The sequence below is a fragment of the Scardinius erythrophthalmus genome (assembly GCF_964197995.2).
Source record: "Scardinius erythrophthalmus genome assembly, chromosome: 25".
Lineage (NCBI taxonomy): Eukaryota > Metazoa > Chordata > Actinopteri > Cypriniformes > Leuciscidae > Scardinius > Scardinius erythrophthalmus.
The window spans coordinates 8390621-8418476 of NC_138245.1; the positions used below are offsets into that span (position 1 = coordinate 8390621).

General features: G+C 36.7%; 1 protein-coding gene across 1 annotated transcript; it reads right to left on the reverse strand.

The window, feature by feature from the left end:
* Positions 1-8990: 8990 nt before the first annotated feature.
* LOC308685559 (bone morphogenetic protein 7-like) lies at positions 8991-26394 on the reverse strand. The gene is made up of 7 exons (XM_081357417.1): positions 25815-26394; positions 15079-15271; positions 12283-12425; positions 11296-11511; positions 11028-11104; positions 10829-10939; positions 8991-9730 (listed from the first exon to the last, which is right to left on the reverse strand). Exons 1-7 carry the CDS (start codon positions 26209-26211, stop codon positions 9581-9583), a joined length of 1287 nt encoding a protein of 428 aa, XP_081213543.1. The 5' UTR covers positions 26212-26394; the 3' UTR covers positions 8991-9580.
* Between the last annotated feature and the right edge of the window lie 1462 nt (positions 26395-27856).

The following is a 27856-nucleotide window of genomic DNA, read 5'->3' on the forward strand; positions in this document are numbered from 1 at the left end:
GATCTAATTGGTAACTGGTTTACTTAAACTTTGAAGGTCAAGATTTCCTATTACACAATTGAAGCGCTATTGACAATGTAATGCTTAGGGTATTGGTGATTACGATTAGCCTAGATTTACTCTAGTTTCTCCAGTATGCATGTATTAGTCTAAGTAAGATAATATTAGTCTTGGTTAGATCATGTTGGCTAAAAAATAAACTAATATTAACAAATGAGACCTAATTAAAAGTTACCGAACCTTGTTATTTAGCTCTTAAAGGCAGGGCCGTATTAAGACAGTGTGGTGCCCCTGGGCACTATACCTAAAAGTATATACCCCCCACTATACCCCCCCCCCATTAAACATAATGTAGGTAGGCCTTTATGAGCAGTGAGCACTATATTCAAATGTCTCAATTCAAAATGTACATCAATTCATTGACAGCGTCAATTCACGTTTGCCCAAAAAAACTTCATTAATGTCCTCTTCCTCACCCGAGTCTTCCTCGCTCCTGTCTCCCCCAAGAAGAATATCCTCATTCGCCTGATGGTCATCGCCGACGCCTTAACGGTGCGTGTCCACTACAGCGGCAAAACTCCGCTCAGTGCCACTGGCAACGCTGTAACGTCTCCGCTTTGGTTGCGAGTGTGTTTAAACAAAGTTTTTTTCAACACACGGACAGTATAATCATCAGCGATGCACGCGATTACATTTAGAAATAGACAAGATTTGTTTCCAAATGCACCATGCAAAGATCCTTTCAATTTTATAAACTTTCATAAACCCAGCCAATATAATCACAATGAACACATCCAAAAAAAAAACTTTCACACATATATAACAACTGCAAAACCACTCAATTGACATCTGTCCATTTTGAAATGTGTCATGTGTCAATGTGTCAATTTTGTCATGTGGTGCCCCCCTAGTGGTTGTGAATGGTTGGTGCCCCTGGGCACTGGCCCAAGTGCCCTTATGGATAATCCGGCTCTGCTTAAAGGGATGTTTAGCAGAAGAAAGAAATTGATACAGGTTTGAAACAACATGAGGGTGAGTATATGATGACAGAATTTTCATTTTAAAGTGGAGTATCCCTTTAAACCTTTACCAGCACCAACATTAAACAGGACCAAATGCTTACTCCAGCATTACAGTGAATCTAAGTTTGTCTAAAAAAAAACACTGAAGAACTCCAAAAGCACAAAAACCAAAATGATTTGTCACCCAATTTTTTAAGTTGTTGGAAAGTGCTGTTTATGTCAATGTCCCAGATGCTCTCCAGAGTATATGTGAATGGAAATGTTTCAAAGATGCAGGAAAGTCAGAAAAAATGCCTTGAGGAAAAAAACAAAAAAACTGAAAATTTGTTTATAATAAAGATCCAGTCCATTATTATATATGGCTCAATTGAATGAAAGAGATAGATATACAGTTGCGCTTCAAAGTTGATATACACCTTGCGGTATCTGCAAAATGTTAACAATTTTAGCAATAATAGGGATCACAAAAATGTATACGTTTTATCTTTATTTAGTACTACCCTGATGAAGCAGTTTATTCTGCAAGGTGTATGTAAACTTTTGACTGTTAACTGTTGATGAATGTGTGATGTGATTGATTACCTCAGTCACCAGGGCCACATCGTAGTAGAAAGCTGGGCAAGGTTCCTTCTATTTCCCACAAACACCAGGATTCCACCGACTACGCCATCTTTACTGACACTGGGCTTAAAGTGATTAAAAATAGAGAACCTTTTTATTGCTACTTTACAGGGAATTAAGCATAACTTTATCAATTACACATATATAGATATATGACCCATGCAAACCCAGGACCAATGCAAATTAAGAAAGGTATTCTTACATTTTAAGCTTGCCCCACTTAGCTATCTTCATGAAGGATGTTCCTGTTCTTGTATTTACCACGGTTGACACAGCAATGCTGCAAGCCTTCTTCCTTTGGTTTGTTACCTATAAAATATATAATGATGATTATAGGGCAGGTGTAAATGCACAGGTGGGAATTTATTACTTGCACATGCAAAAGATTCAAAGCATTTAAAAGCTATAGGGATAGTTAGTGACTTGAAAGTAGTGTTTTAGCTTGATTAGGATGTGCTGTCATGATAAATCTTGTAACATCACCTCATCAATGCAGGTCTGTGATTCCACACCGCTTGCACTGTATCTCCAATAACAAATATGAACTGATCCTGCAAAATGAATGTTTAAATCCAGATAAACACAAAAATATTACATATTCCAAAACAAATAGTAATTGAACAACTCTTTAAATACAAAATGAAATTGAACACATTACAAGCATTTTTTCTAGAGGTGGGTAATATATTAAATATTTATGGTGGTTATAAGATTGATTATTTGTATTAAATGTATATAAACGTCTTCGAGTGTTACAATATTGGATCAACATTCAGCAAATGTTTAGTAGCTTGTTTAAAATAATTTAAAAAGTCGGTTTAGTTAAAAAAAAAATCAGCAACCAAATTCCTCGAACACGACCACACACGCCTTCCTCACATTACAATGTAAGACATTATTAGAATGCAATCATATATAAATTATTGAAAACATGATTAATTCACCTCCCGAGTCTATTGAGTTTATAATATCTGCGATTAAAATGCACTCAGCAACTGACATGTTACGGTGAAAACAAATTAACTAAAGAAAGCATCAATATATACTTACTTGACTGATTATTTGCTGCATAACGTCTCATCTGCAAACAAACATCCAAACATGGTGCTCCTTTTGTTCTCTTGTTTGGCTAGCTTCAGTATCATCACGCATCGCAAACGGATCGCAAAACATTTTTCAAACTCTAGTGAAGTAGAGCGTCATAATGACGTAGTATTTCTCGCGCATGCGCATTAAACAACATATTCATATATCATGCATGGTTAAATGTTATTTCATCTTTTCTGTTTAAGTTGTTCTAACTCATTGTGTTGTTAAACTCTGTAAGTTCACAAAACTTTACTCATTAACCTAACTAAAAGTCAATCTTTTTTTTCAATGTAGTCTAGTGTGATTAAAATTAAATGTATTTTAACTGAATTTAAATGCAAATTCATTTTGTTTACATTTGTTTAACTTTTGCTCGCAATTAATACAATTTTAAATGTGTGTTTAATTGACTTAGAACAACATAATGATATTGAAAGTATTATGTTCACAGATGTAAAGTAGCTACAACACATTACTATTAGACTCCTCTCATATATTACATTTTATTTTCAAATATTATGTAGAAAGCTGACACTAGTTGAGTTCATAGAGCAAGGGCTGGTGATAAAAATGTCAACAGTAAGTTGTACTGGATTATACTGTATAAACAGATGTATTGGAAAAATACATTTCAACTGCATAATGCACACAGTGTTATAGACAAAACACATTTAAAATACATTTACAAATTAATTTTGGACAACACACTTGAGTTGGAATTAAAATCAATTATTTTTCATGTTTTCCATTAAAACTGTTATTTTATATATTAGTCAATACATCAAAATAAATTCCCTTTAATAACTGATAACTTTAACTTTAATAAATTTAAAACACTATAAATCATAATTATTTAAAATGTATGTTTAAGTAAAACTTAGCAGACATTACAAAGTGCTGATGCTGAAACGTTTCACTGTGTTAAAGGTCACACCTTCACACACACCTGCGCTGTCTTGTTTGCACGTGGAGATTGAGCATGACCACTCGCAGGTAAGCACACACATAGACAGAAATATTCCTGATATGCTGCATATTGAGGAATAATCAAGTCTTACTATTCCAACCATCTTCTCTGAAACACAAAATATGTGTTCTGCCAAGGATCTCTTTTTTTTAGAACAATAAATGAAGGGACATAAGGAGTAAAAATTATATTAAAATATAATGTCATTTTCAGGTGAACTATTCTTTAAAATATTTAAAACATTTCTGCAGTTGTCTCTGGAAGTGAGTGAAGGGCTGCCTTTCTTCGTGTGTGGGCATGGTTGGTCCTCCTGTAACCCTCAACACACAAGTCAATCCTGCAGACTTCAATGCCGCCAACTAAGGGTGGGTGACGTGTGCTTGGCACTGACGCATATGCCCGCTTCTTCATCACAACCTACCAATCAGGACGTAACTGAAGTGGCTGGACATCATTTGGTCAATGCTGAAAAGAAGCCCACACCACAGATAAAAGATAAATCAAGAAAGAGACACTTCACAGCTCCTGAGTTCAGGGAAATTTCAAAAATCAAAGATTGAGCAACTAAAGGCTGAATTATGTACTGTTGAATTATAACAAAAAGTGTATTTGCTTTAAAAAAAATCTGAATTACAGTCAAATATTACACATATACATAAGTAGGCCTATGTGTACATTCTAACTGCCATCTTTTGCAAATATGTGTATGTATAGTAACTGCAATGTTACCAAATCAAGTTCACTACCATTCAAAAGTTTGGCGTCAGTGAGATTAATGGTCACAATTTATATGAGGTTTACTATGTACTCACATAGAAAAAAAAAAAAATGGTACAATGTACTTATTGAGTTCATGCTGTATAGCAAAACGCTTTTATTGCGGTAGGACACAGGTAAGGTTAGGGACAAGTTTGGTGGTTCGGCTAGGTTTAAGAGTGGGGTGAGGGAAGGGTCAACAGTGTAATTATAGCAAGGCCGTAACCATGTCTTAAATTTTTTTGCATTAAAATAGTAAAACATTTCTTGTCTCGTCACACTCAGTTAGGAATTATATGAATCACATATATTTTCCATTCAAAACAGCCATATTTGTGAAAAAAGTCGGGTAGTTTGCATCACTGGATGTTACTGTCAGTCGTTTAACATTTCAATCGTAAACCAGTTGACATGTATTAAATAATTTTATATTCACATCTTTTATTTACTCTCTTTTGAACTGAGGCTTCTTGCTGTAAACTCCGCCTACTTTGATTTGATTGGCCATTTTAATCATTTTGACATTGATGAACGCTGAGGCAGACCAAAGTATAAATGTAACTTTTATACCTTTGTCATCCTAACAACATACAGAGTGCTGCGCAATGGAGAATTTCAAGAATTTCAAATATTGGATAATCCAAAGAAACGTTTTCTTGAGCCAAATCAGCATATTAGTATAATAAGAGTTATGGCTGCTGAAAATTCATCACAGGAATGAATTACAATTTAAAATATATTATAGAACATATATTTTTTTTAAATGTAAAAATATTTCACAATATTTTGTGAGCATAGATACTTCTTTCAATAAAGATTAAAAAAAGAAAATCTTGTCAACCCCAAATTCAGTTAGGCTGCAAAACGCATATAAGACCTTTTTTTACAACTACCACAGTACAACAACAAAGTAGGGTATTACAATAGTTATTTTTATGTTTTGTAGTGTATAATTTTTATAATGCTCACACATTGGTATAAAGGCCATCTTAAAAACCTTTGATATCTGATATTGGAGTCTTTGTTTTTTCTCTCTCTCTCTTTTTTTTTTTTTTTTTTTACATTGGACTGTATGGTAGCTTGGTGGTAATATGCTGGTGTACTCCTAAAAGCCGACCAAATAAACAGCATATTTAGGCCTATGCAAAAATATTTATGACATAATTTCCTTCTCAACAGTGTATACATTGTTTTGTTTTATAGCATGTTTACATATGCAACCCACAGATTTTTATAATACCTGGGGAAAAATATCTGTTATCATTTCCATTCAGACACACACAACTTCATGAGATAACTGGATGGCACTAGCTGAATTAGACATGCAGTATAATGAGGGCATGTAACAATAATGTAGCATACTGCTGTTTGAAAGATTTGCATAATGTATTCTGTTTTACACACTATTTGTAAAAGGATATTGTAGGAAGTATATTTGTGTTCTTTTCTGAACAAGGGAGTCTATGTAATTCCTAACGCCGAGTTAATCATTAACATTCTCATGTCCATCCCATAAGTAGAAGCCCTCTGATAAAACAACACAAAACATCTAATTTCATAGAATATTTACATTTACATTGTTTGATTAATGTGAAGTGGTTACTTTGTGATTTTTTTGTATTGCAATTTTCATGATAAAACATATTTCCTGAACAACATTAATATATATATATATATATATATATATGGCATATAAAATGTTTTTCAGTTCTCCAAACATCTGGTTTCGAAAATCATCTTTTCCATCACTGGAGCCTCTCTTTAACGAACCGCTACAATGTTGTATTGTATCGACGTTATTAAGAACAGCTGCACGGGTCACATTTTCATCTGCCAAAATCTATCACCTCCTCTTTAGACAGTTTTATTCATTTCATTTTATCATTTGATTTATTCCGAATGTTCAGATCATAACCAAATGCTCTCCCCTGATACCGCCCACCTGCTGGCTTGGCCACTCTTCACAGGAGAGGACGAGCTAAGTGATGACTCGGATACTGCAGGTGCACACATCCTGCAATACTGACACATGAGTCACATGAATTACCAGACACACACACACACACACACACACACACACACACGCGCGCGCTATCTTTGGTGGGACTCTCCATTGACATAATGATTTTTATACTGCAAACTGGTATATTCTGTCCCCTTACCCCTAAACCTACCCATCACACCCACCTACCCATCACAAAAAAACTTCATTCTGTATGATTTATAAGCATGCTTGAGACTGTGTGGACTTACCATTTGCATAATGTTTTTTATGCTGAGCTAATGATTCTTTCTATTATTAATCATTAGGTTGTCATAAGGTATTTATTGTGGTTCAACATGTTCTCTTGGTGTTGTGCAAGATCTTATCAGAAATCTGTCCCCAATGAACCCAAAAACGCTTCCATCCAACTTTTTATGTGTACTCTATTTAGTGTCTGTAGAAACGACATTTATCTTTTAAGATATTTATGTTAATTAATGTGTTTAAAATTACACATTGTATTACAGTTACTATAATAATTACAGTAATGAAACATTTCGCTAACACTTTCTATGAAGCCCATGCTTGTAATAAATTATAGCCCCATTTATACTTATTTAGAAGTATTACTATTCTATAAATATATTTATAGAGACTCATTAAGACCTATACTGCATTATAAGGACAGTTATAGTTACAATTATATTATTTTTATAATTATGTGTCATGCATTTGCTTTTTAAATGTGCATGCTCATAATCCATTATACACTAATTTATAAATGATAGAATAAAAAATAGTTCCAGGGACACTTGTTTGCTGTACCAGTTAGTTATCAATTCTCTCTTTAATGGCTAATGTTTGCATTAGAGGTCATGAATGGTAATTCTGATTTGTTAAAATCTATATCTCCTCAGTCATATGCATGGTATTGCTTATAGCAATTTGGAATTACACTGTAAAAAAAATATTGTTGCAGTGTTTTGCTATTATGTTACAGAAAAAAAGATACTTGTTTTCAACTGTTTGTATTAATGATTTCTGTGTTTTTTTTCTCCATTATTTTATTGCAGGAATCATTGTTCATTAGTTACATTTACAAGTAAGCAACTTAAAAATGTATAATGAGCACATCTTCATAATTTCTTAACATTTGCTTTAGGAAAATTGCAGCCTATCTTTTCATTTTACTTAAAGCCATCAATTATGCATTTATAAACTCACATGATAAATCTGAATTATTAAAAAGTCAATGTAACCGTATACGACTGACTAATTAATACTTATAAATCAGTGTATAATGGATTATGAGCATGCGCATTGAAAAAGCAAATGCATGACTTATGCGTAATTATAACAATCATATCAATGTACCTATAACTGTTCTTATAATGCATAGGTCTTAATGAGTCTTTATAAATATATGTATAAAATAGTAATACTTATAAATAAGTATAAATACAGTAGAGCTATAATTCATTATAAGCATAATTCATATAAAGTGTTACCAACATTTCCTTTTCTTTGTGTTTTCAGATAGCCTTTGTTTAGCAAGATAACTGCTTAGCCTAATGGCCTACTAATAGCATAGAGCGCTAACTGGTTAAGAAAAGCCCTGTTGTTTAGCCAATACAAGAGATTGTGATAATGTGCTATTGTTTTTATTAAGGTATATTGAGAGGATCTTGATTGGCACTCTCGTTTGACACTGGATTCATCAACAACAGAATGGGGGTCAGAACAAAACACATATTGAGACAGAAATTTAGCATGAGAACCTATTCTATGCTCGACATAAGTATGTACAATTATTAATGAATGAGATCCAAAGTAATTTAAATATATTCACTCGAAATCAATTGCCAGTGAAGTTGTAAACACGAAACTATGAGCTTGACTGAAGCCTCTAAAAGGCCAAATCCATGCACGTTTTTTTTTTTTTTATGACTGAGGAACTGATAACTGCTGAGAGAAAACATGTGTTCTTTCATGTATGCGATGAAACCAAAGTGACTCCAAGGCAAAATTGAATTTCATATTTTCTGCAGTCCTTAAACGAATGCTGAACATATGTGAAAGGGTTTGTTGAGTGTCCTGAAATAGTGCAATTATGTGAAGAGTGAAAATATTGCTTTGACTCATTGTAACAGACACCCAGAACTTGAATTTCTAACTCACATCTTGTGCTGAAATACAGTGGGGTCTGAAAGACTTCGACCACAAGGAATTTCTGTGATTTAAAGGTATAGCGGAGGATTTTTTACTTCCGGGTGGATCACCTATACTATTGGTCCTCCTAATTGTCAATCATTCTGGTGAATCAATCAAACTTTTCAAAAAGTGGAGAGGGCGGGTCTTATCTAAAATTCGGAGAGATCCTCCGCTATACCTTTAACATCTCATTTAAACCTGCAAATAAACAAATTTTGATGTAGAATTAAAAATAAATATTTAAGATTATAAATTCTCCCACCGAAGCACACATTTTCAACTCATGCTGAAAGAGGGACATACCAGGTACTAAAACATTCTCAAATTCATATTTGTTTTTCATTCAACTTTTTACTCACATTGTTATGCTTATAATATAATTCTTAAAGGAAAGGAAATATTAAAAAATAAAATAATTTTCATTTCACCAAAACACAAGCATTTTCACTAGTGGTCTCAGATCTTTTGATAAGGTTAGTCATGGCAGGATTTCCCAGAAATTACTTAAGTGAATTATATACAGAAAACATAGTGTGTACAAGTTGTACGTTTGTAATTACAACTCAATAGAGCAATGTGCTTAAATCAATTGCATCTTCCCTGATCAGTCTGGTTAAATCTGTGAGGCTCTCTGTATCTGCTCATGTCTTCTTTGATACTCCAAACTTGGCTTTCTATACCGAAATGAAAGCCAGAAGGCCCCACACTTGACTCAGCTTTGGTCAACCTCAAACAATTCCAGGAGTTTTGAGTCTTACATGAAAATGAATGCTTTGAGGGTATTTTCTTCTAACAGAAAAGTCCGGTTTTGATCCAGTAATGAGTCTCTTTCCTCACTGGGCACCTGATAGTCACTAAAAAAATAAGTATTTGCATCCCGTATTTTTTTCCATACTTTATGAATCCCTCCGGCAAGGGCAGAAGTAGTGATTAGTGGCATCCACAGGCTCTGACGACCATGTTGCGGTACTTTTTCAAAATTACATTGGAACTGTCATCGAAGTACAAAACAGAAATTCCGTGCAGCTGAGTTGGAGCGCAGCAGGGCTTTGGGACTGTTTCTGGGTTTATGAAATGGACCTAGAAAGACCAGAGAAATAAATTATTTTAAGTGAAAAATTATGATTATAACAGCTGCAGAGCATAAGTATATAAATGTTTAAAACTTGAATACATTTTTTATTAATAATGTCCATCTCCTGTACAGAACTCCAAAGAGGGCTCTGCAAATTTAAGGGCTTAATTAAGGGCACTGCTCTTAACCCCAGGTTATTGTCGTTCTAAACCCCACTTTTAACCTCAGGTAAAGGAATGTTTCACACTTGTAATTTAGAAGTAGGGTTAACACCAAATGAAACACTGCTCCGGAGCAGGGTTAGCACCGCTTTTACAGTCTTGAGCCCAAACGTGCACAGCGTCAAACAATGCTGTGTTAAAATGTTATGGCTAGATGCTTCACAACAGACAACTAGTCAAGTACCTTATATTATTGGGGTTTGAACAGTCACAGAAACACTGCATGTTGTATAAAAAAATGTAGAAAAAAATGTCAAAAGGTGATGGGAAATGTGTCAGCTGGTGTGACAAAGAGACTTTAATTTTTACATTTATAGTTCGAAAGCTGCATTCAGGAAAAACTTGATAGTAAAGTCAGAAATATATAATATGGGGAGGCACAATGCTTGTGTGCTGTGTTTGTCCAATCAATGACACTGACACATCAAATATGCAAATTGGAATGTTCACCCAAGGTTTAGGATTTTACAGTGTGAAATGTCATTAAATGAATATCCAGGATTAATTATTAACCCTGGGTAAATTATGAGCAGTGTGGAACGTGAAGCAAGATAACCCAGGATTCCGTTTAACTGGGGTTTAGAATGGCCAGGGTTAACTATTTCAAGTGTGAAAAGCCCTTTAGAATACCTTGGCTCACAAATTTTCTACCAGTGAGGTTTGATTTTATTGACGTGTCACCATATTTTGGTTGAGCTTTATGTACTTGAGTTGATCAATAATTTGACCCTATTGATTTTCATTGTATGGACAAAAACATTTGAAAATAATCATGCAAAAAAGACAATCATATGAGACTGAAATTACACGTTGATCAGTAAATGATGAAAACATTTTTGGGTTAACCATTCATTTAACGTAAAAAATGATTGTGGGACTTACCAGTGTCTGTACAATAGCATGGTTTGTGGCATTCATATAAGAGTTCAAAGGAAACACACATTCTCCTTCACAGTAGTACGCAGCATAACCCTCTGGAGCAATGATCCAGTCCTGGAAACGCAAGAAAGATGAGAAAGTTTAGATGAGATAAAGGCACACAATAAAAGAGCAGTCTGAAACACTTAGCTCATCCCAATACCTGCCATCCCAGATCTCTGAAGCTCACATAGAGTTCATGCTTCTTGCAGCCTTGTTTGGGATCTACGCTGGCACCGTCTGCATAGAACAGGAGGAAGGATAATTAAATGTAGCACATTTGTATGTTAATAAACTGTATATTTATTAGCGTTAGGTAGTATGATGGTATATACTGTATGTCGGATGGTAGAATTAAAAAAAAATGCATAAGGCTGAAAATTACAACAATGAACAAACACAAGATAACATTTTATTGTAAAAAGTGTCACCTGTGGCCTCAGCTGTCTTTAAAGCCACCTGGCTGGGTGCAACACCAGGTTTGGGGTTTTTAGAACGGTGGTTACCCCTCTGTTTGTTTCCTGATGCTGAACGTACACTACGGAGGTGGATTCCCGATGCTTTCAAAAACGCCACCATAAATGGCTGCTTATTCTGAGGTCCACTGCTGCCCACCAGACCTGCTCTCCTTGGGTTCATTCTCTCACCTACAGAGGGCGATATGAGTTGCATGATGCATATTCTGCTTATGAGTTCTCATGTTACAATATTTTGTTTTTGTTGTTCAGAACAACACTGGAGCCCCCTGATGTTTTAAGACATTTAAAAAAAAAAAAAATCTTCTTTTGTCTTTCACAGGTGAAAGAAATGCGTACAGGTTTGGTTTGACGTGATGGTGAATAAATGATGACAGAATTTTCATTTTTGCCTGAACTAACCATAAAGGGAAAATTCTGTCATTGATTATTCACTCTCATGTCATTCCAAACCTGTAAGACCTTCGTTCATCTTCGGAAACACAAATGAGGAGCTTTCTGTCTCTCCATTGACAGCTTATGCAACTACCACTTTCAAGCCCCAGAAAGGTAGTAAAGACATTGGCGATTTAGACAAGAAATTGGAGATTAATATTTTGTAAATAAAGTGGTAAATTATGTTTTATTACGCAAAAAAATGCACTCATGGAGTCAAATGGGTTCCTTTTTTTGATGCCTTTACTACTTTTCTGGGGTGTGAACGTGGTATTTGCGTAGGCTGTCAATGGAGGTACAGAAAGCTCTCAGATTTCATTACAAAGATCTTCATGTGTGTTCCGAAGATGAGCGAAAGTCTTACGGGTTTAAACCGATATTAGGGTGAGTAATTAATGACAGAATTTTCAATTTTGATCAACCATCCCTTTAAGTACCATTCTGCCATATGGTAGGATGGTAGTTTGGCAGGTTATGTTATAAAGATATCTTGATATTTGAAGTTACCATATGCGGTTTCCAGAGAAAGCTGCAGTCCCAAGTTCTGACCAGGTTTTATGACCCAGTGGTTACTGGTGACCGTGAGGTCAAATACCAGCCATCCTTCTTCTGCCGCCCATACGACTCGCGAGTCCAGCAGGTACAGCTCCCTAAGCAGGGTCAAAAGAGGTCATATATGGGTCAATAGCTCTATACTACGATCGAAAAAAAAAAAAGCGTACATGATGACAATAAAAAACACATGTTGCTATGCAGGTCCTAGAATGTTCTGGGCTTACTGGTCCAAGTCTTCAAGGCCCCGCACATGACATACAGAGGGGGAAAAAACAAGATATTGTGGCTTTGAATTAAGAATTTGTTCCTATGATTTATTCATTTGTTTCCTTGTTTTAGGTAAATTGTGGCTTCTAATTTGTGGCCACAATATCTTTTTTTGTCATGCGATGGGTGCTGTACAAGTCAGTAGGAGTAACCCACCCCCAAATTTTTATGACATTCTAGTCCCGAGATATGGCTTGAATTGGGCCCCTCGCTCAGTGTAAGTCTATGGGACTTTTCGTCTGTTTGATTGTCTGCCAGGTGAAAATTAAAAGTCAGATTGTTTAGTAGTAGTAGTAGTAGTGAAGTAGCACACCAATTCTCAACAAGTCACATGAGTTTAAGGGAATCATTTATGATGCATTAAGTGTGAGGAACAAGATACATGCTGAACTTTAATGTTTATGGGTGAGTTTGTTGAAATAATTAACTCATATTAAGACCAAGCACCACTAACTACAGACGTAGAATGATTAGACCTTCTAATTTATGTGGATTTAAATTTTCTATATATTTATAGTAAAGGTGGGGTTACATTAGCAAAATTTCACAGGCAAAATAGGTCCATTCATTGTCTGATGTAAATAGTGTACCCTGCTGAAAAATACAGCATAAACACGGCATAAATTCCATGTTGGTAGCTAGTTGGTAGCCATAGCTGGTCCACAGGTACTCCTGCTTCCTCTGCTGTTGACCAGCAAACCAGCAACCAGCCTCCCATGCAGGTCCTAGCATGCAAAACATACCTGGTGACCAGAAATGCTGGATTTTTCAGCGAGGTAGAAATGTATTAAAGCATAACTCACACATAGGTAACTTTCAAACCAAGCAACTTCCTGGTCAACACAAAGCGAATCTGTGAGATCATAAAACTGTAACGAAATCTGCCAGAAATTTGCCAGACAATGGTAAATGTGGCCACACATCAAATATCTCAATCTCAATGAGTAGATTCAATGTAAAGCATAATTCATAATGTAGTCGAATAGGAGCATCATTAGCATTAACATCATGATTCCATCATGAGGTTTTCTTTGCAGACAAGGAATGAGAAGCTAAAATGTCATCTCATGCCAGAACTTGTTATCCTTCTCAGATAAAGATAACACAAAATAAGCTCTATTCCATGAGATAAGAACTTGAGGTCTGGCTCATATGACCCATAAAATCAAAAACAACTGACGCTGCACAGGCAACAACATGTTTCCAAGACAGCTCAAAGTTCTCTCTTATTAAATGTGGCGTTAGTTAAAAGACATCAGATTGTCCTCTGGTGATGAAAACCGGGGGCTTCTGGATGGTTCTCCTGAACAATGACTTGACTTACAGGTAGGATTTCAGACCTTGAGGGCATCAGGAGACTAGGTGTCTAGTCGCCTTGCTGTCTGTGCGCATCAACGGGGCGAACTGTCTCTGCATGACAATGGGAGAGGTGCAGGAAGGATGATTCACAATGGGTGGTCTTCACAGGGAATGTGTGCATCGGGGGTGGATAATGCTTTAGTGTGCATGTAATTTAGGACAAGCAATGGAGAACTTAAGAGAGAGAGTCTGTCTGAGCATGTCTCACCTGGAGGACTTCTTCAGGTTTGTTACTTTATGGACACAATCAGAACTTTCCAAAGAGGTGTGATCAAGGATGAGGGAATGAAGGGGAAATCATTTTGAGGAATGGGGTGTTTCTCCAGATGTCTGGGGTGAAGAACTTCCCTTCCACTGAGGACTTTGCATCTCAATAATTGACAGTAATAGCTTTGTAATGGCGGCGGCCCTCACTGCTTGTTAGTGGCCACACCGTAAATCAGATAGAGGAATTCTGTGGGAGCCCTGGCACTAGACATGTACCGTTGGGCAGACAAATCAGTGTGTGTGTGTGTGTGTGTGTAGGCCCATTCCTCCCACATTTAGGCTTAAAAAGTGTGAGTGGTGGCATATGTTTCATTTCAGACATTTCACTGTATTTTTTATTATGACTAGAGGCCATAAGACACTGCTCTATTAAAAACCCAACCAACTTGAACATACCATTAGCTTTCACATATCTGAAAAATTATATCCTTTACTCACAGCTGACACAATAAATAACAAAACCATTAAAGGCCCAGGGCAAACAGATGCACATCCAAATTAAAGTCAATGTGAAACACCATGCCCATTTTACTTCCAATATCTGACATATTTTACAATAGAACAGATTTTCAATGAAAGAACAAGACGTGATATCATACATTGATAATTGATTGGATCATGAAAGTGAGTGTTACATTCCACAATAGAACAGAAAGTTGGAGGGGAGGAGTTGAGAAGGGATTTGTAAAGTCAGTCGAAAAAGAAAGTAGTTTGAAAGAAGTAGCAATTGATTGCATTTTGAAATATCATGCACTGTTGAATCATGCACAATTGAACAAGGAATGTTCTTGGCAATGTCATGGGCTGAATGGCCAAATACAATTATTTTTTCTAATGTATTTTATAATGACATACCTTTTGGGCTGCTGTCGAAGCACCTGGAACACACTGACACGGAATGTCTCATTTTCATAACGCTCGTGCACAAAGTCCTTGTAGATACGGAACTCTGCAGCAGTCAAGGTTTCTCCCACCGGGATACGGGAGAGGTCAAAGCGGAACTCTCTACGGTGCTGATGATATAAATGGAGGTCTTCATCTGGGTCCACTTCAGAAAGAGAGAGATGATTGAGTAAAAAGTTAATTTGTATGAAATGTAATTGAACTGTCCTTCAAGAACAAAAAAGCCATTTCTATTATAATTTTTATTTCTATTATCATTTCATTTAGCTGCACATTAACATGCATTTTAAGACAATAATGTGAAAAATAGTCACAGTGTGACTGTCCTTGTGGATAGAAATATTATTTGGGGAAAAAAAAATCATTATCTAAATGGTTAACTTCTATTTGTCACAGTCCACATTGATTTCTTGTTAAGTGACTCCCCCAATGTAATGTTATTAACTGATATTTTGCATAGAAGTTATCTATGTAAAATGTCAGAATCTGTGCTGAGTTGGTTAAAAACTCAAGACCGCTTGGTCTCAATGCAAACTACAGGCTTTTGTCTCATTCAACTTCACAGTGCCGCTGCCCACTAATGAGTACACACACTCACACCACAGCATAAGTCACCATACCCAGACTTCATTCTGTCAGAAGCACAGTCGAGTCACACTGAACGCTTACACTTGATTGCCTCACCCACATCACTGTGTCCAAAAAAGAAATGTTTGCTTCCATAAGCCAGTGATTGATCTGGGCGCTGGGTACCCTGGGGAGCAAAGCTGGGGGAGAAACCACATGCTCTGCACCCACCCACCATAGACTTCAATCACACACATGTGCCAACCACAAGAAAAGCTCTGTTAAGAGCCTGGCCCGGAAACCAACGGTGCCCCACATATACATATACATATACGTAATGGATACACATGCACATTCAGATGGTATATCGGTGGCTCAGATGGAGACTCCTTGGCATGCTAACCTGAGAGACCTGTTAACTGTGGTAAATTAATCTAATTCCGGATAAGGAAGAGGTCTTGTGTAGCATCTGGCTTGTTCCAAATATTCTAGACATGGTTGACCACATCTGGGACAAGGTTGTTCCTATTCTGTTGAAAAGACCACCACATCACCAGCATATGTTGGGTTGTGGATGCTGGGATCAACTAGCTTCACCAAAGATGATTTTTTGGTCACCATTCCAGCATAACCTTCTGAACCATCATGGAAATTCAAACAGTTCCAAGCTAATACTTTCATTGGGGTAGGCCTCATTTCCTCTGTTCTTGGCAATTGGCATCTGAATCTGTTAATCCATACCCATAAACATCTCCATGAGTGCAGAGAAAAAATTATAATAATATGAATGAAGTCTTAGCCGACACAGACTTGACGCCTGTGTTGTTTCCTCCCAAGCCTAACTCAGCTAAGGCCATCCTTAGAATTTCCAGTCTGGTGGTGGCATGAGCAGAACATTTCCTGGAGTATATTGTGGTGTTTTTACGATGCTAACCAATCTGTCATCCTTGATTAACACCCCTCCACTTACTCCAAGGTTTTCAAGTGACCTCCTGCAGGTATGCAGGGAATAAGTCATGATGATTCCTCATCTTTTCATTCACATCCTGTCTGTGAGTTTGTGAAATCTTGCGAAGATTTGAGTCTTTCCCTACATCTCACTATCTTGCGAGAGCACAGTTACTGGTGAAGCACTCTGAGAGGAAGAACTCTGAGGTATGTGCATACTCAAAATAGCGAGTCATTTGTTTGACCGCAATTAAACAGTGGAAAGAATAACACGGGTATTTTATAGAGGTAATAATTGCATGTATAAGGTTTGGTGCATTTATGTGAAATACCATATGATGCAATGATCTGCGCTCAGATATGCATGCTGCACCATGTGATGTGTTCTAACACTTAATTCTTGATCTGAGGACAGGAATGAGGGCCAATACACTTGGCAGAACAAACCATTTTAATTGTTATAATCTCTGTTGAGCTAAACCAATTATTCTTGCTGATGCAAGCCTTTTCAGTTGTGGGATATGTGCTATCAATCAGTTAAAGGTTTTAATCAAATTATATACATGACAATCAATCAATCAATCGCATATATCAATATTTGCTTAGAAGAACCCTCAAAAGATGATTCAAAGATAATTAAATTATTGCATAAACTTTACAAATAGTGGTTTTAGAAGTTAATAAGAGAACATTCCATTGTCTCAATGCTAGGCTAAATGCTAAATATCAGACAATGACAAATGTGTTTTCTGAGATGGCTGAAAAACTAATTGGGGGTCTAATCGGCTTTTGATACCAAGGCAAGAAATCTGAGGTAAGATCTGCTTACTTTCTTCAAAATCAGCTTATGAACATAAACAGGTCGATTTGTATGCTGCTTGTTGTACGAGCTTCTACTTTGAGTTTAGAGTTGCAGGGAATTTGGATTAACAATTCACATAAGGGATCACTGTTCATTTTTGTTTGGTAATGATAATCTTCGTCGACTTTTTATCTTAAATGTAAACTGACTAGGTGTCTGCTGCAGCCTCATGTTCCATGTCAAACAATTCATTTAATGCCGTTTTGGCTTAAAAACATGCCAGTCTAAATGTACCAGGCCAAATAAGTGCGAAAGGTCTTGATTTTGATAAGAAAGGTTGGGGAGGATTTTTACATTTTCATGGAGCATCAGTGTCTGTGTCAAACTTCCAAGTGAAACACGTAAACATGGAAAATGGGAGTCATTTTAACCACAAGCTGCTCTATGAGGTCACAGCCAGGTTGCTGGAAAACCACAACCTCTTTGTAAATGAAAACTAGAAAAAGAAAGTTTGGAAAGCAAACTTTGATGTTAGCTTGACAACGCATTCAATTTTACTTTTTTTTTTTTTTTTTACAATTAAACTTTTATTTTATTTTATTTTATTTGTATTAGGTCCATTCCAACCAGTTAATCTTAGTCTGTCAAAGCAGACAAGAACAGAAGAATGTCAGAATTATTAACACATTAATATTTTAGATAGTTGGATTGAAAAAACCTTGACAGGAAGTTTAAAACAGTTTGAAGGTTATATAAACATTGAAGAGAGGTGTGAAGTTTGAAGGTTGTTATATAATCATTGTGTGCTTATACAATTTGGTAGTTTGAAGAGAGATTTCAGGTTTGAAGGGAAGCATGTCTACCTAGGAGGTTGTGGTTACTTGACAAGCTGGTTGCTTGGTAGTTGCTAGGGCCTTTAAATGTGTTTCCTCAGGTGATTTCTTGGTAGTTGCAAAGGTTCTAGCTGATTGCTACATGGTTGCTAAGGTGCTCTGAGTAGTTGCTAGGGTGTTCCGGGTGAGTTCCAGGGTGAAATTATTCTGCCAGTCATCAGAAAGAAAACATCCTGTGCTACACCAGCCCGATCACCCCGTCCAACACTGATTCCAAACACATCATACACCTGCCCACTCATTAAATGTCATTTTGAAATTGTTTGAAATTGAAATTCTAGCGCATTGGAATACTGTTTCCTTTGTCCAAGGGAAACAAAGACAGGAATTGGGTATAAGAAATGTTCAAGGAAGTCCCTGACCGGATCTTGCCCTTCTGGACTTAATAATACACACTCTGGCAAAGACATTTGCATCGTTAGTTTCAATTCACACAACTGCATTAATGCCCACATCTCGGAATAAAATTAAAGCCCCACATTTCAAATATTCAGCATCTCTTTCGACCACACACATACACACTTTTCACACAAACTAAAAGGTCTAGTCTTGAAAGCAAGAGTGTTTGGATGATGTATGTGACCCTCCATGTCTACTGCCCTCAGCACTCTCCAAAAAATGCCTCCCTAAATCCAAGTCATGCGAAACAAAGCCCCATTAAACCCCTATGGAGCTAGAAGAGTCTCAATAAAGATAAATGCACAAACTGCATTCACATATGCACACACAGGATACACAAATGCACACACATGATTCATAAATACACACACAGGATACACAAATGCGCACAAAATTCACAAATGCACACACAGAATTTAAAAAGCACAGAAGATTCACAAATGCATACAAAATTCAGAAATGCACACAAAATTCATAAATACACACACAATTCAGAAATGAAAACAAAATTTACAAATGCACACAAGATTCACAAATGCTCAGGACAAGATTCAGAAATGTATTTCTGATGCACACACAAATATATCTTGATTTACAAACTGCTTGCGGTCTGTGAACTTCACTGCATTTGTGTGTGAATTTTGAGACTCCCCTGACTTGGCTCAACACACAAATGCCTTTTTTTAAACAGGGAATGACCTGTGACCAATCAGATACGTCCCTTGTTTTAGCCAATCACAAGAACGCACCCCACGTGGGAGATTGTTTACTTGTAAACCAATCACATGAAGTGTGGGCGCGAGCGCTAGAGCGAGGTGGGTGGAGTTCTGCCAGTTGGTTTAGACCGGCTTCTTAGGCGGTGGGCCAAGTCCGTCTATCTCGTTTAGTTTTTGATTTGACAGTTACTCAGCAGCTGTGTGGCTCATTTTTGTCTGTATGAATAATTCACAAAAAGATTAATGATTGTTTCCAAAGCCAATTGTTGCACATTAAAGTATAAAAATAGATTTCATTTCGCTAGCTGATCACAAACGTTGGCCGGAGTGAGATCCAATCAACGCTTGTGTTGTTACCTTGTTGAATAGATTTGGCCAATCACGTTATTCGTTGAACCGACGTCGCGTCAGTTTTGAGTCTAGTACAGTCTACAACCCAACGTGAAGACCGGTGTGTCTCGGCAAGACAACGTCAAGGTAAGATTTGTTTTACAATGATTATACACCCCTATATCTTAATGCTTTTCATATAAGTTGTATTTAAGACTGCAAGCTATAGTTCGCCGTGAGTGTTGTCGTCAGTGATGCGCGGGTCAATGTATAAGCAAACCGCACCCGACCGACGTTTTCAACTAACCCGCCCGCAACTCGGACCGCAAAAAACGAAAAAGAAAATATTGTAGCTACCCGACCCGCTTCCTGACCCGCATTTTTTTTAAGTAGCTATAATGCTCATCGTAGCTATTAATATAACTTAATATTCTAATTTTGTCAAGAATTATAAAAAATCGTCAATATAAGCTCATAATTTGAACTAAAATAGTCTAAATGTTTAGTTTTAAAAACAATTTTAAAAAGCTGGCATTGTCTATTTTGATGTTTCTGCGCAAGTTCAGCAGACAGGTTCGGGTTTGTTCCGATCAGAGCTCGTGAGCGGAGAGCGCATTTCTGAATATTCCGCTCCGCTCATGGTCGCTCGCCCAACCCAGATGGCCTGCTGGTTCGAAAATATGTGGAATAAGGGCTGCCTCCGACTATTTTTTTTTCTTGTCGACTAGTTGCTCATTTAAGCCATTCGTGGACAAATCGCCCCTTTATATTAAATTAATTACTTAAAGGCTAGCCTACAGGAATACGCGTAATGACCGCACGCTTAAAGCTTGCCACAAAGAACCGGTTGAAGTAATGATTATGAATGTGTCTAAATTAGCAAGGAGACATTTAATTGTTTAGTAATAAACTGGTGTTTTCTGTGTCGCTGCAAAGATGAAGTTGACAATGCGGAGATTGCCGACTCGCCATGAACGCCAGAGAGAAATGCACATTTCATATGGATTAGCCTACATAATCAGAGAGTATAGCCTATTTATTTTGGTTTGAATATTTTCGTTTAAAAGTAGACATTTCAAGCTTTCTGTAATATATAGCCTATATTTATCAAATCTGTGAGGCACAAGTTGAGTTTCGGCGCCCTCCAGTTCACATGCAGTGATCGCGTACCGGCGCCTTATTTTGTCTGCTATATGCTTCTTATTTAATAAATACGGGCAATTGATTGATAAAACATTGATCAAAATTAAGATAGAATTTATACAAAACGAAAATCTTTTAAAAAGAGTTTTCTATAAAACAAAACTTAATGAAGTCGTCAAAATCATGTTTTACCAAAAACAGCGCCGTTGCTAGGAGGGCGCCAGCGCCTCTGCCTCTCAGCGCCTCTGCCTCGCGAGTGGATGATAGCCCTGAAGACGCCTAGCAATGATGTACCTTTAGTGGTAGTATACCTTTAGTTAAGTTATCGCAGCGCGCTAAGAGACAATGTTGTCGGAAAATGCAGCCCAGGTATATTCATAATGGAGATTCCAAAGCTCTCTTCTTTGGTCAGAACCATGGAGAGCGATCGCGGATTTACTTTTACAATGCAACACAATATTTAAAGAGCATCAAGCTATTACAATCTATATTATGTATACGCACAGATAATATAACAGTAGGCTATATTAGTAAATATTTTTTTATTCAGTGATTGGATAACGTTTTTTTATTTTATTTTTATTTAACGTTTTTAATTTAAGGCCCACCCACAATTGGTCTGGCTTATCCAAAACTGGAATCCTGGCGCCGTGCCTGGTTGGTCGTGCCAGTTTTGTGGTTATCAAATGTGTAAATAGCATCGCAAGAAGTAGCCTACACATGACAAAGCCAGCACTTTGGTCATCATCTTTCATTATTTCGGCAAATGTCTCCCACACTTTGCTCTTTCTATTTGTGTATTTGCGGAGCTTCCACTCCCCAGTCTTCACCTTTTCTCTTGCCGCCTCCATCTCTACCTGCAGACTGAGCTCGTGCGTCATCTTCGCGCCAGTTATTCAGCCAATAAAGTGTAAATTAAATTTAAAACGTATTCATAGAAAATTGTGTCTAGAACTATATCAATTACAAAGGTTTAATTGGCATCTTTATTTCAAACGATCCGACCGACCGCGACCCGAATATCATTAAAAATATTTTTGGATGACTCGTAACCGCAGGCACCCGCTCATTTCGGATCAACCCGCGCATCACTGGTTGTTGTTGATGAGAACAGTAACGTTAGCCACGAAAGAATGTTGGTAAGTGGAGCAGTAAAGCTAGGTCTATATGCTGCTTAGGCTAATCCAAAATAATAATTCGGTACATACACAATAAACTAAGCAAAGAGTTTTCAAATACGGGATTATTACGGGAAAAAATTTTAAACGGGAAGACAGCAGGAAATAAGTCTGACTAAGGGAGAATCACGGGGTAAACGGGAGGGTATGTCGAGGTTGGTTACAGCAAGCTACCTAGGCTACAAGTAAGCTAGACTAATTATCAGCTAAAAAGAGTGCAAACCAAAATAAAGAATGATTTCAAATCAACTTTATAGTGGTAGTCATGGAGTTATTTAAGCCAATTATGGTTGATTGTCAGTTTATACAATGACACAATTCTGTGCATGGTACATCTGTCAGTGGTTGGGCTTCACCTACACAACAGAACAGGTATAAGATGGAATATGGTGGAAAAATATTTTAGTTAAAGATGGCTGTTTTTGAGCTATTTAACAAAATTATTTGTGGTCAGAACTGCAGTAGTCTTAATACAAATGTCAAGATGAAAAATGTGATTGAATATTATATAGTAATGTGCGCTTTCTGTGTTTATTTATCTGAATATAATTCAGTTGTTTATCTAACACGGACAGGACAACATCATATCTCTCCACACCCAAATGACTACAGAGGTGATCGTTGACAATCATCACATCAACATCACCATGATGGAGCAGGTCAAGATCACAGAGTTGCTTAGTATCCACATCACAGATGACCCATCTCGATCTATCGACACCACCAACAGAACCTGGCCAAGAAATTCCAAAAGCCTCTGCACTTCCTCCCACAGTCGAGGAAGGCTCATCTCTCAAAAATCCATCCTCTTAACTTTCTATAGGGGAATCATAGAGAGCCTCTTCCTTCCACCCCCACCCTCCAGTAACCTAAGGGCAGCTGATTGACTCTTGCACAAATACACTGGTAGTTTACACTATGATGCTGCTACATTGTTTTATTTTTAAATTTGCTATGAACATTTGACCCCACTTACACTGCCTTTGCTACTTGTCATGTCATGCACTTACACAATAATACTATATTAATTAGGGATAAGGCACGATTTTCAAATATTCGATTAGCTGATTTTATTATAGAATAGGATGTGCGGGATGATTGTCTTTAAAAAATCCCCATGTTTTAGTTGTGGTTATAAGTTGCAATCCTAAATTCACATAAAATTTTTATACATTTAATAAATATATTCTTAATATTTGTTGTTTTTGTTTGTGTTTAAGCGTGTATATATATATCAATATTAATTTTGAGACTTGAAATGTAAACTCTCAAGGGTTGGATTTCTAAATATATGTTGGTTATGTGTCTATTCAGAATGACTTCTGAGCAACAACCTTTTTTTGGGGGGGGGGGTATGTCATATGCATCACTTGCATATCATTATTCATTCACGTGAAAACATGTTTAACAGTACCAGACATTAGGAAAATATGACATACGGATGTGCATTGTGCCGTTACAGTCAAGTCAAGTTTATTTATATAGCGCTTTTCACAATAGAGATTGTATCAAAGCAGCTTCACAGTATTAAATTAAAATAATACATCAATGTTTGTTTCTAGTGGAAAACGTCCACGTTTGGTAATGCTGATCAATATTATTGTTGATTGATTAATTAAATTAAATATCCCCAACTGAGCAAGCCATAGGCAACAGTTGCATTAATAAAAATAATTTGTGTGTAGCCTAGGCTACATTGAACAGACTTTGCCCAACTTGTCTGGGAAAGGAGTTACAGGGCTTTTTACATTTGAGGCTAAACGGATAAAACACCTCATTTTTACTTCAGTATTACTGAACTACATTACTAAAATTACATTTTTTAAGATTAAAGCAAAATTAAAATTTAAAGAACGCAGCTTCTTGGTCACTGACAAAGATTACTTTGCCTCCGCTGTAGAAACTGTGTTCATTATTTATTGGTTGTCAAGGAAACGGGAGGTTTTCTAACGTTATGATTAGTACTCCTGCTTACTTGCCGGTTTAAAAAAGTAAGAGTTTGTAAGGACATTTTGCGTCAAATGTGCAAACAACAAAGTTGGAAACAATGTCTGCAGTACTTATACGATTTTATTACATGGCCTCAGCAAAAAAAAAAAAAAAAAAAAAAACGTACACAGCTGAGAGGTAAGTATTAAATTCGTAATTTCGAGGTCCGGCCCACCGCCTCAACCATAGACTGTAAAAAATGGTCTCAACCAACTGGCAGAACTCCACCCACCTCGCTCCTCACGCCCACACTTCATGTGATTGGCTTACAAGTAAACAATCCCCCACTGGGGTGCGTTCTTGTGATTGGCTAAAACAAGGGAGGTATCTGATTGGTCACAGGTCATTCCCTGTTTAAAAAAAAGGCATTTGTGTGTCGAGCCAAGTCAGGGGAGTCTCAAAATTCACACACAAATGCAGTGAAGTTCACAGACCGCAAGCAGTTTGTAAATCAAGATATATTTGTGTGTGCATCAGAAATACATTTCTGAATCTTGTCCTGAGCATTTGTGAATCTTGTGTGCATTTGTAAATTTTGTTTTCATTTCTGAATTGTGTGTGTATTTATGAATTTTGTGTGCATTTCTGAATTTTGTATGCATTTGTGAATCTTCTGTGCTTTTTAAATTCTGTGTGTGCATTTGTGAATTTTGTGCGCATTTGTGTATCCTGTGTGTGTATTTATGAATCATGTGTGTGCATTTGTGTATCCTGTGTGTGCATATGTGAATGCAGTTTGTGCATTTATCTTTATTGAGACTCTTCTAGCTCCATAAACCCCATGTCTCAGAGCTTTGAGAAGATTCTGTGGAAATTGGATATGCGGTTGCTGCCATACATTTAACTGTTAAATAAGTCAATTTAGGAAAGTAAAAAAAAAAAAAGGTTACTATATGTAGTTACTATATTAATAACAGAACATTTTGCATAATTACAAGTAACTAACCAAACCAAACCCTAACCGTAACTCTATAGTAAGTACAGGTTCATTAATTTTACTCAGTCCCTTTTTGAGTAAGAACAATGTAAATACCTTAAAATAAAGAGTAACCCCCCAAAAAATTATCTCTCTGAAATAGAATTATTGCATAACACATTATTTGTATGAAAAATGACAGCTGCTATCCCAGATTTGGGCATTCATTTGCTGAACACTTTAAATATTAAGAATATTTAAGATATTTAAGATTTGAGCTAATCACATAGGCCTACATAATCTCATTTATATCTAAATATAGTTTAGTATATGAAATTGTAAAATTAATTAAAGTGTTTTCGCAACAAAATAATCCCAAATGATTGCTTTTACAAGTTTTACTATAAAACACTTCAGGCTCAAAGTAAAAGCAAATGGCTTTGGCAGCAAAGGATCATTCTCCAGTTAATACACCTTTTTATAATGTAAGTCAAGAACCCAATACAACCAAAATGGTATGAAAAGGGGTTCCTTGCTTGACCTAAAAACCATTAAAAAAAATAAAAATAGCCTAAATCTAAGAGTAAATTATGGAATCACCAAGAATCAGAATCCTAAGAATCCTAATATCCTATTTTATAAACTGATTAAATTACAACATGATAACTGATCTGATATTTAATTTTACTCTTAAGTTACAGGATTCGCGTTTTGCTACCAAATTCCTTTAGCAATCCATAGACACTTTTTTTTTTTTTTTTTTTATAAATTATGTGTTTTAAAGATGATATATCATAAGATGCTTACCCAGATTGACAAAGCTCATCACCATGTCGGCATCGCTGAGAAAACGACTGTCCTGTTGGGTCATCATCGGGGGTCCCGGGGTCGTGTACGCCGGTTCATAAGAGTACGCAATCCCGCTGCGTCGATCTCCGTCCTCCAGCATGGCGTTATACAGATCCAGCATGTACATGGGAGCTGCGGTGTGTCTCTCGAGCAGGAGCGGACGGGGCCGGTGCGGCAGCCCGAGGATGGAGAGGATCTCCCGCTGCATCTCTCTGCGCTCCTGGCTCTTCAGCCGCCGCTGGATGAAGCTGGATTGAATGTCATTCTCCAGGGTGAAGTTAGCTTGCATTGCGTCCGCGAGCACACTGCAACCACACGCCACTATCAAAGTTGAGATCAGCTGCACTGGAATCATATTGAATAACTTAACCTTGAAAGTAATAATGAAGAATAAGTCCTAGGCTGATTAGATAACTTGAAGTCTTGCTACTTCATTAGATTGTATCATGAAGTTGAGTTGATTTTAATCCTGAATGTGTTGAATAATCCAGACCGGAGATAAATCCAGCATGATCTGTAATGTTGCACTGATGGTCTCGTTGCTTCTGATGTGTCTACACGCTTTAAATAGCCCGCTGAAGCTCGTGGGTGGGGCGCGCGCACATGGGCTGTCTTTTAGTAAACAACATCATAAACATAAGCCTACTATACTTTGGTGAAAATAATGTCCTAATTAGTATAGGCACATTTCTATAGCCTATACGTTATTATAATTAGAGATCAGTTTTACTCTTTGGAATAGCTCGATGTCTACAAAGCTGGCCCTCCTAAATAAGCAATCAAACAAAAATAAAAGTAAATACAATTAAAATAAATGCTTTTTCAAAGAAAAAGGCTCTGGTCATGTGGCTATTTACCCACACTGTAAAAAATTTCTAACCCTCCCAAATCAAAAATTTCAAGTGACCGATAACATCTAAATTTTTCAATTGGCCCAAGTGAAATTCTGTAAATTTCAATTGGCCCAAGTGAAAATCTGTAAATTTAATTTTTGTAATTTACAGAATTTCACTTGGGCCAATTGAAAAATTTAGATGTTATCGGTCACTTGAAATTTTTGATTTGGGAGGGTTAGAATTTTTTTACAGTTTGCTTTTTCAACTATAGTTGACAACTCTGAATAAAATATTGGGCTAAGACATTGGGCTGTCTTTTAGTAGGCTAAACAACAGTATTAAAGTGATAGTTCACCCAAAATTCTGTCATCATTTACTCTCCTTCAAGTTGTTCTAAACCTGTATGAAGTTCTTTCTTCAGCTGAACACAAAATAAGATATTTTGAAGAATGTGGTTAACCAGTTTCTGGTCCCCACTTCCCCATTGACTTATATAGGAAAACATAGGCTACATAATTCAGTGGGGAAGTGCCACTAGTGCCCCAACCAGTGGGGACCAGAAACTGGTTACCCACATTCTTCAAAATATCTTCCTTTATGTTCAGCAGAAGAAAGCATTTATTTTTGGGAGAACTATCCCTTTAACAATAGTTTGGTGGAGAATGTGTCCTAATTAGTAGGCTACAAGTAAATGTACATTTACTATTGCTCACCGATACAAACTGCTGGCCTTTCATTTGCTGTTGACAACTCTTTGTATTCAACAATTTTTCCTTGTAGACCCCAAAAACTAAATGTGGGTCACAAATGTGTCACAAGTTATGGGATTTAGTTCATATGGAGAACTCGGCAACCATTGATTTCTTCAAAATAAAAGTAGTTATTGTTACAATAAAATTGGGGTATCTTTAAGCCACCAAAGTTGTAAAAAGAGCAATAATGAGATCCCATATTCATGCATTATTATTTTACAGTGGTAACCATAGCTGTGGTATTTTGGTGGAAACTATCACGTGATGCATTTTTGTACATTTAGCTATCGCTTGCTCAGTGCCATACCAGAATTCTGCTTTATTTAGTAGCCTTATCCATCTGAGCACACAATCACCACCTGACCTGATCAATGAAAACACCCAGCACATCCTTGACCTGTTAGTAGCCTGC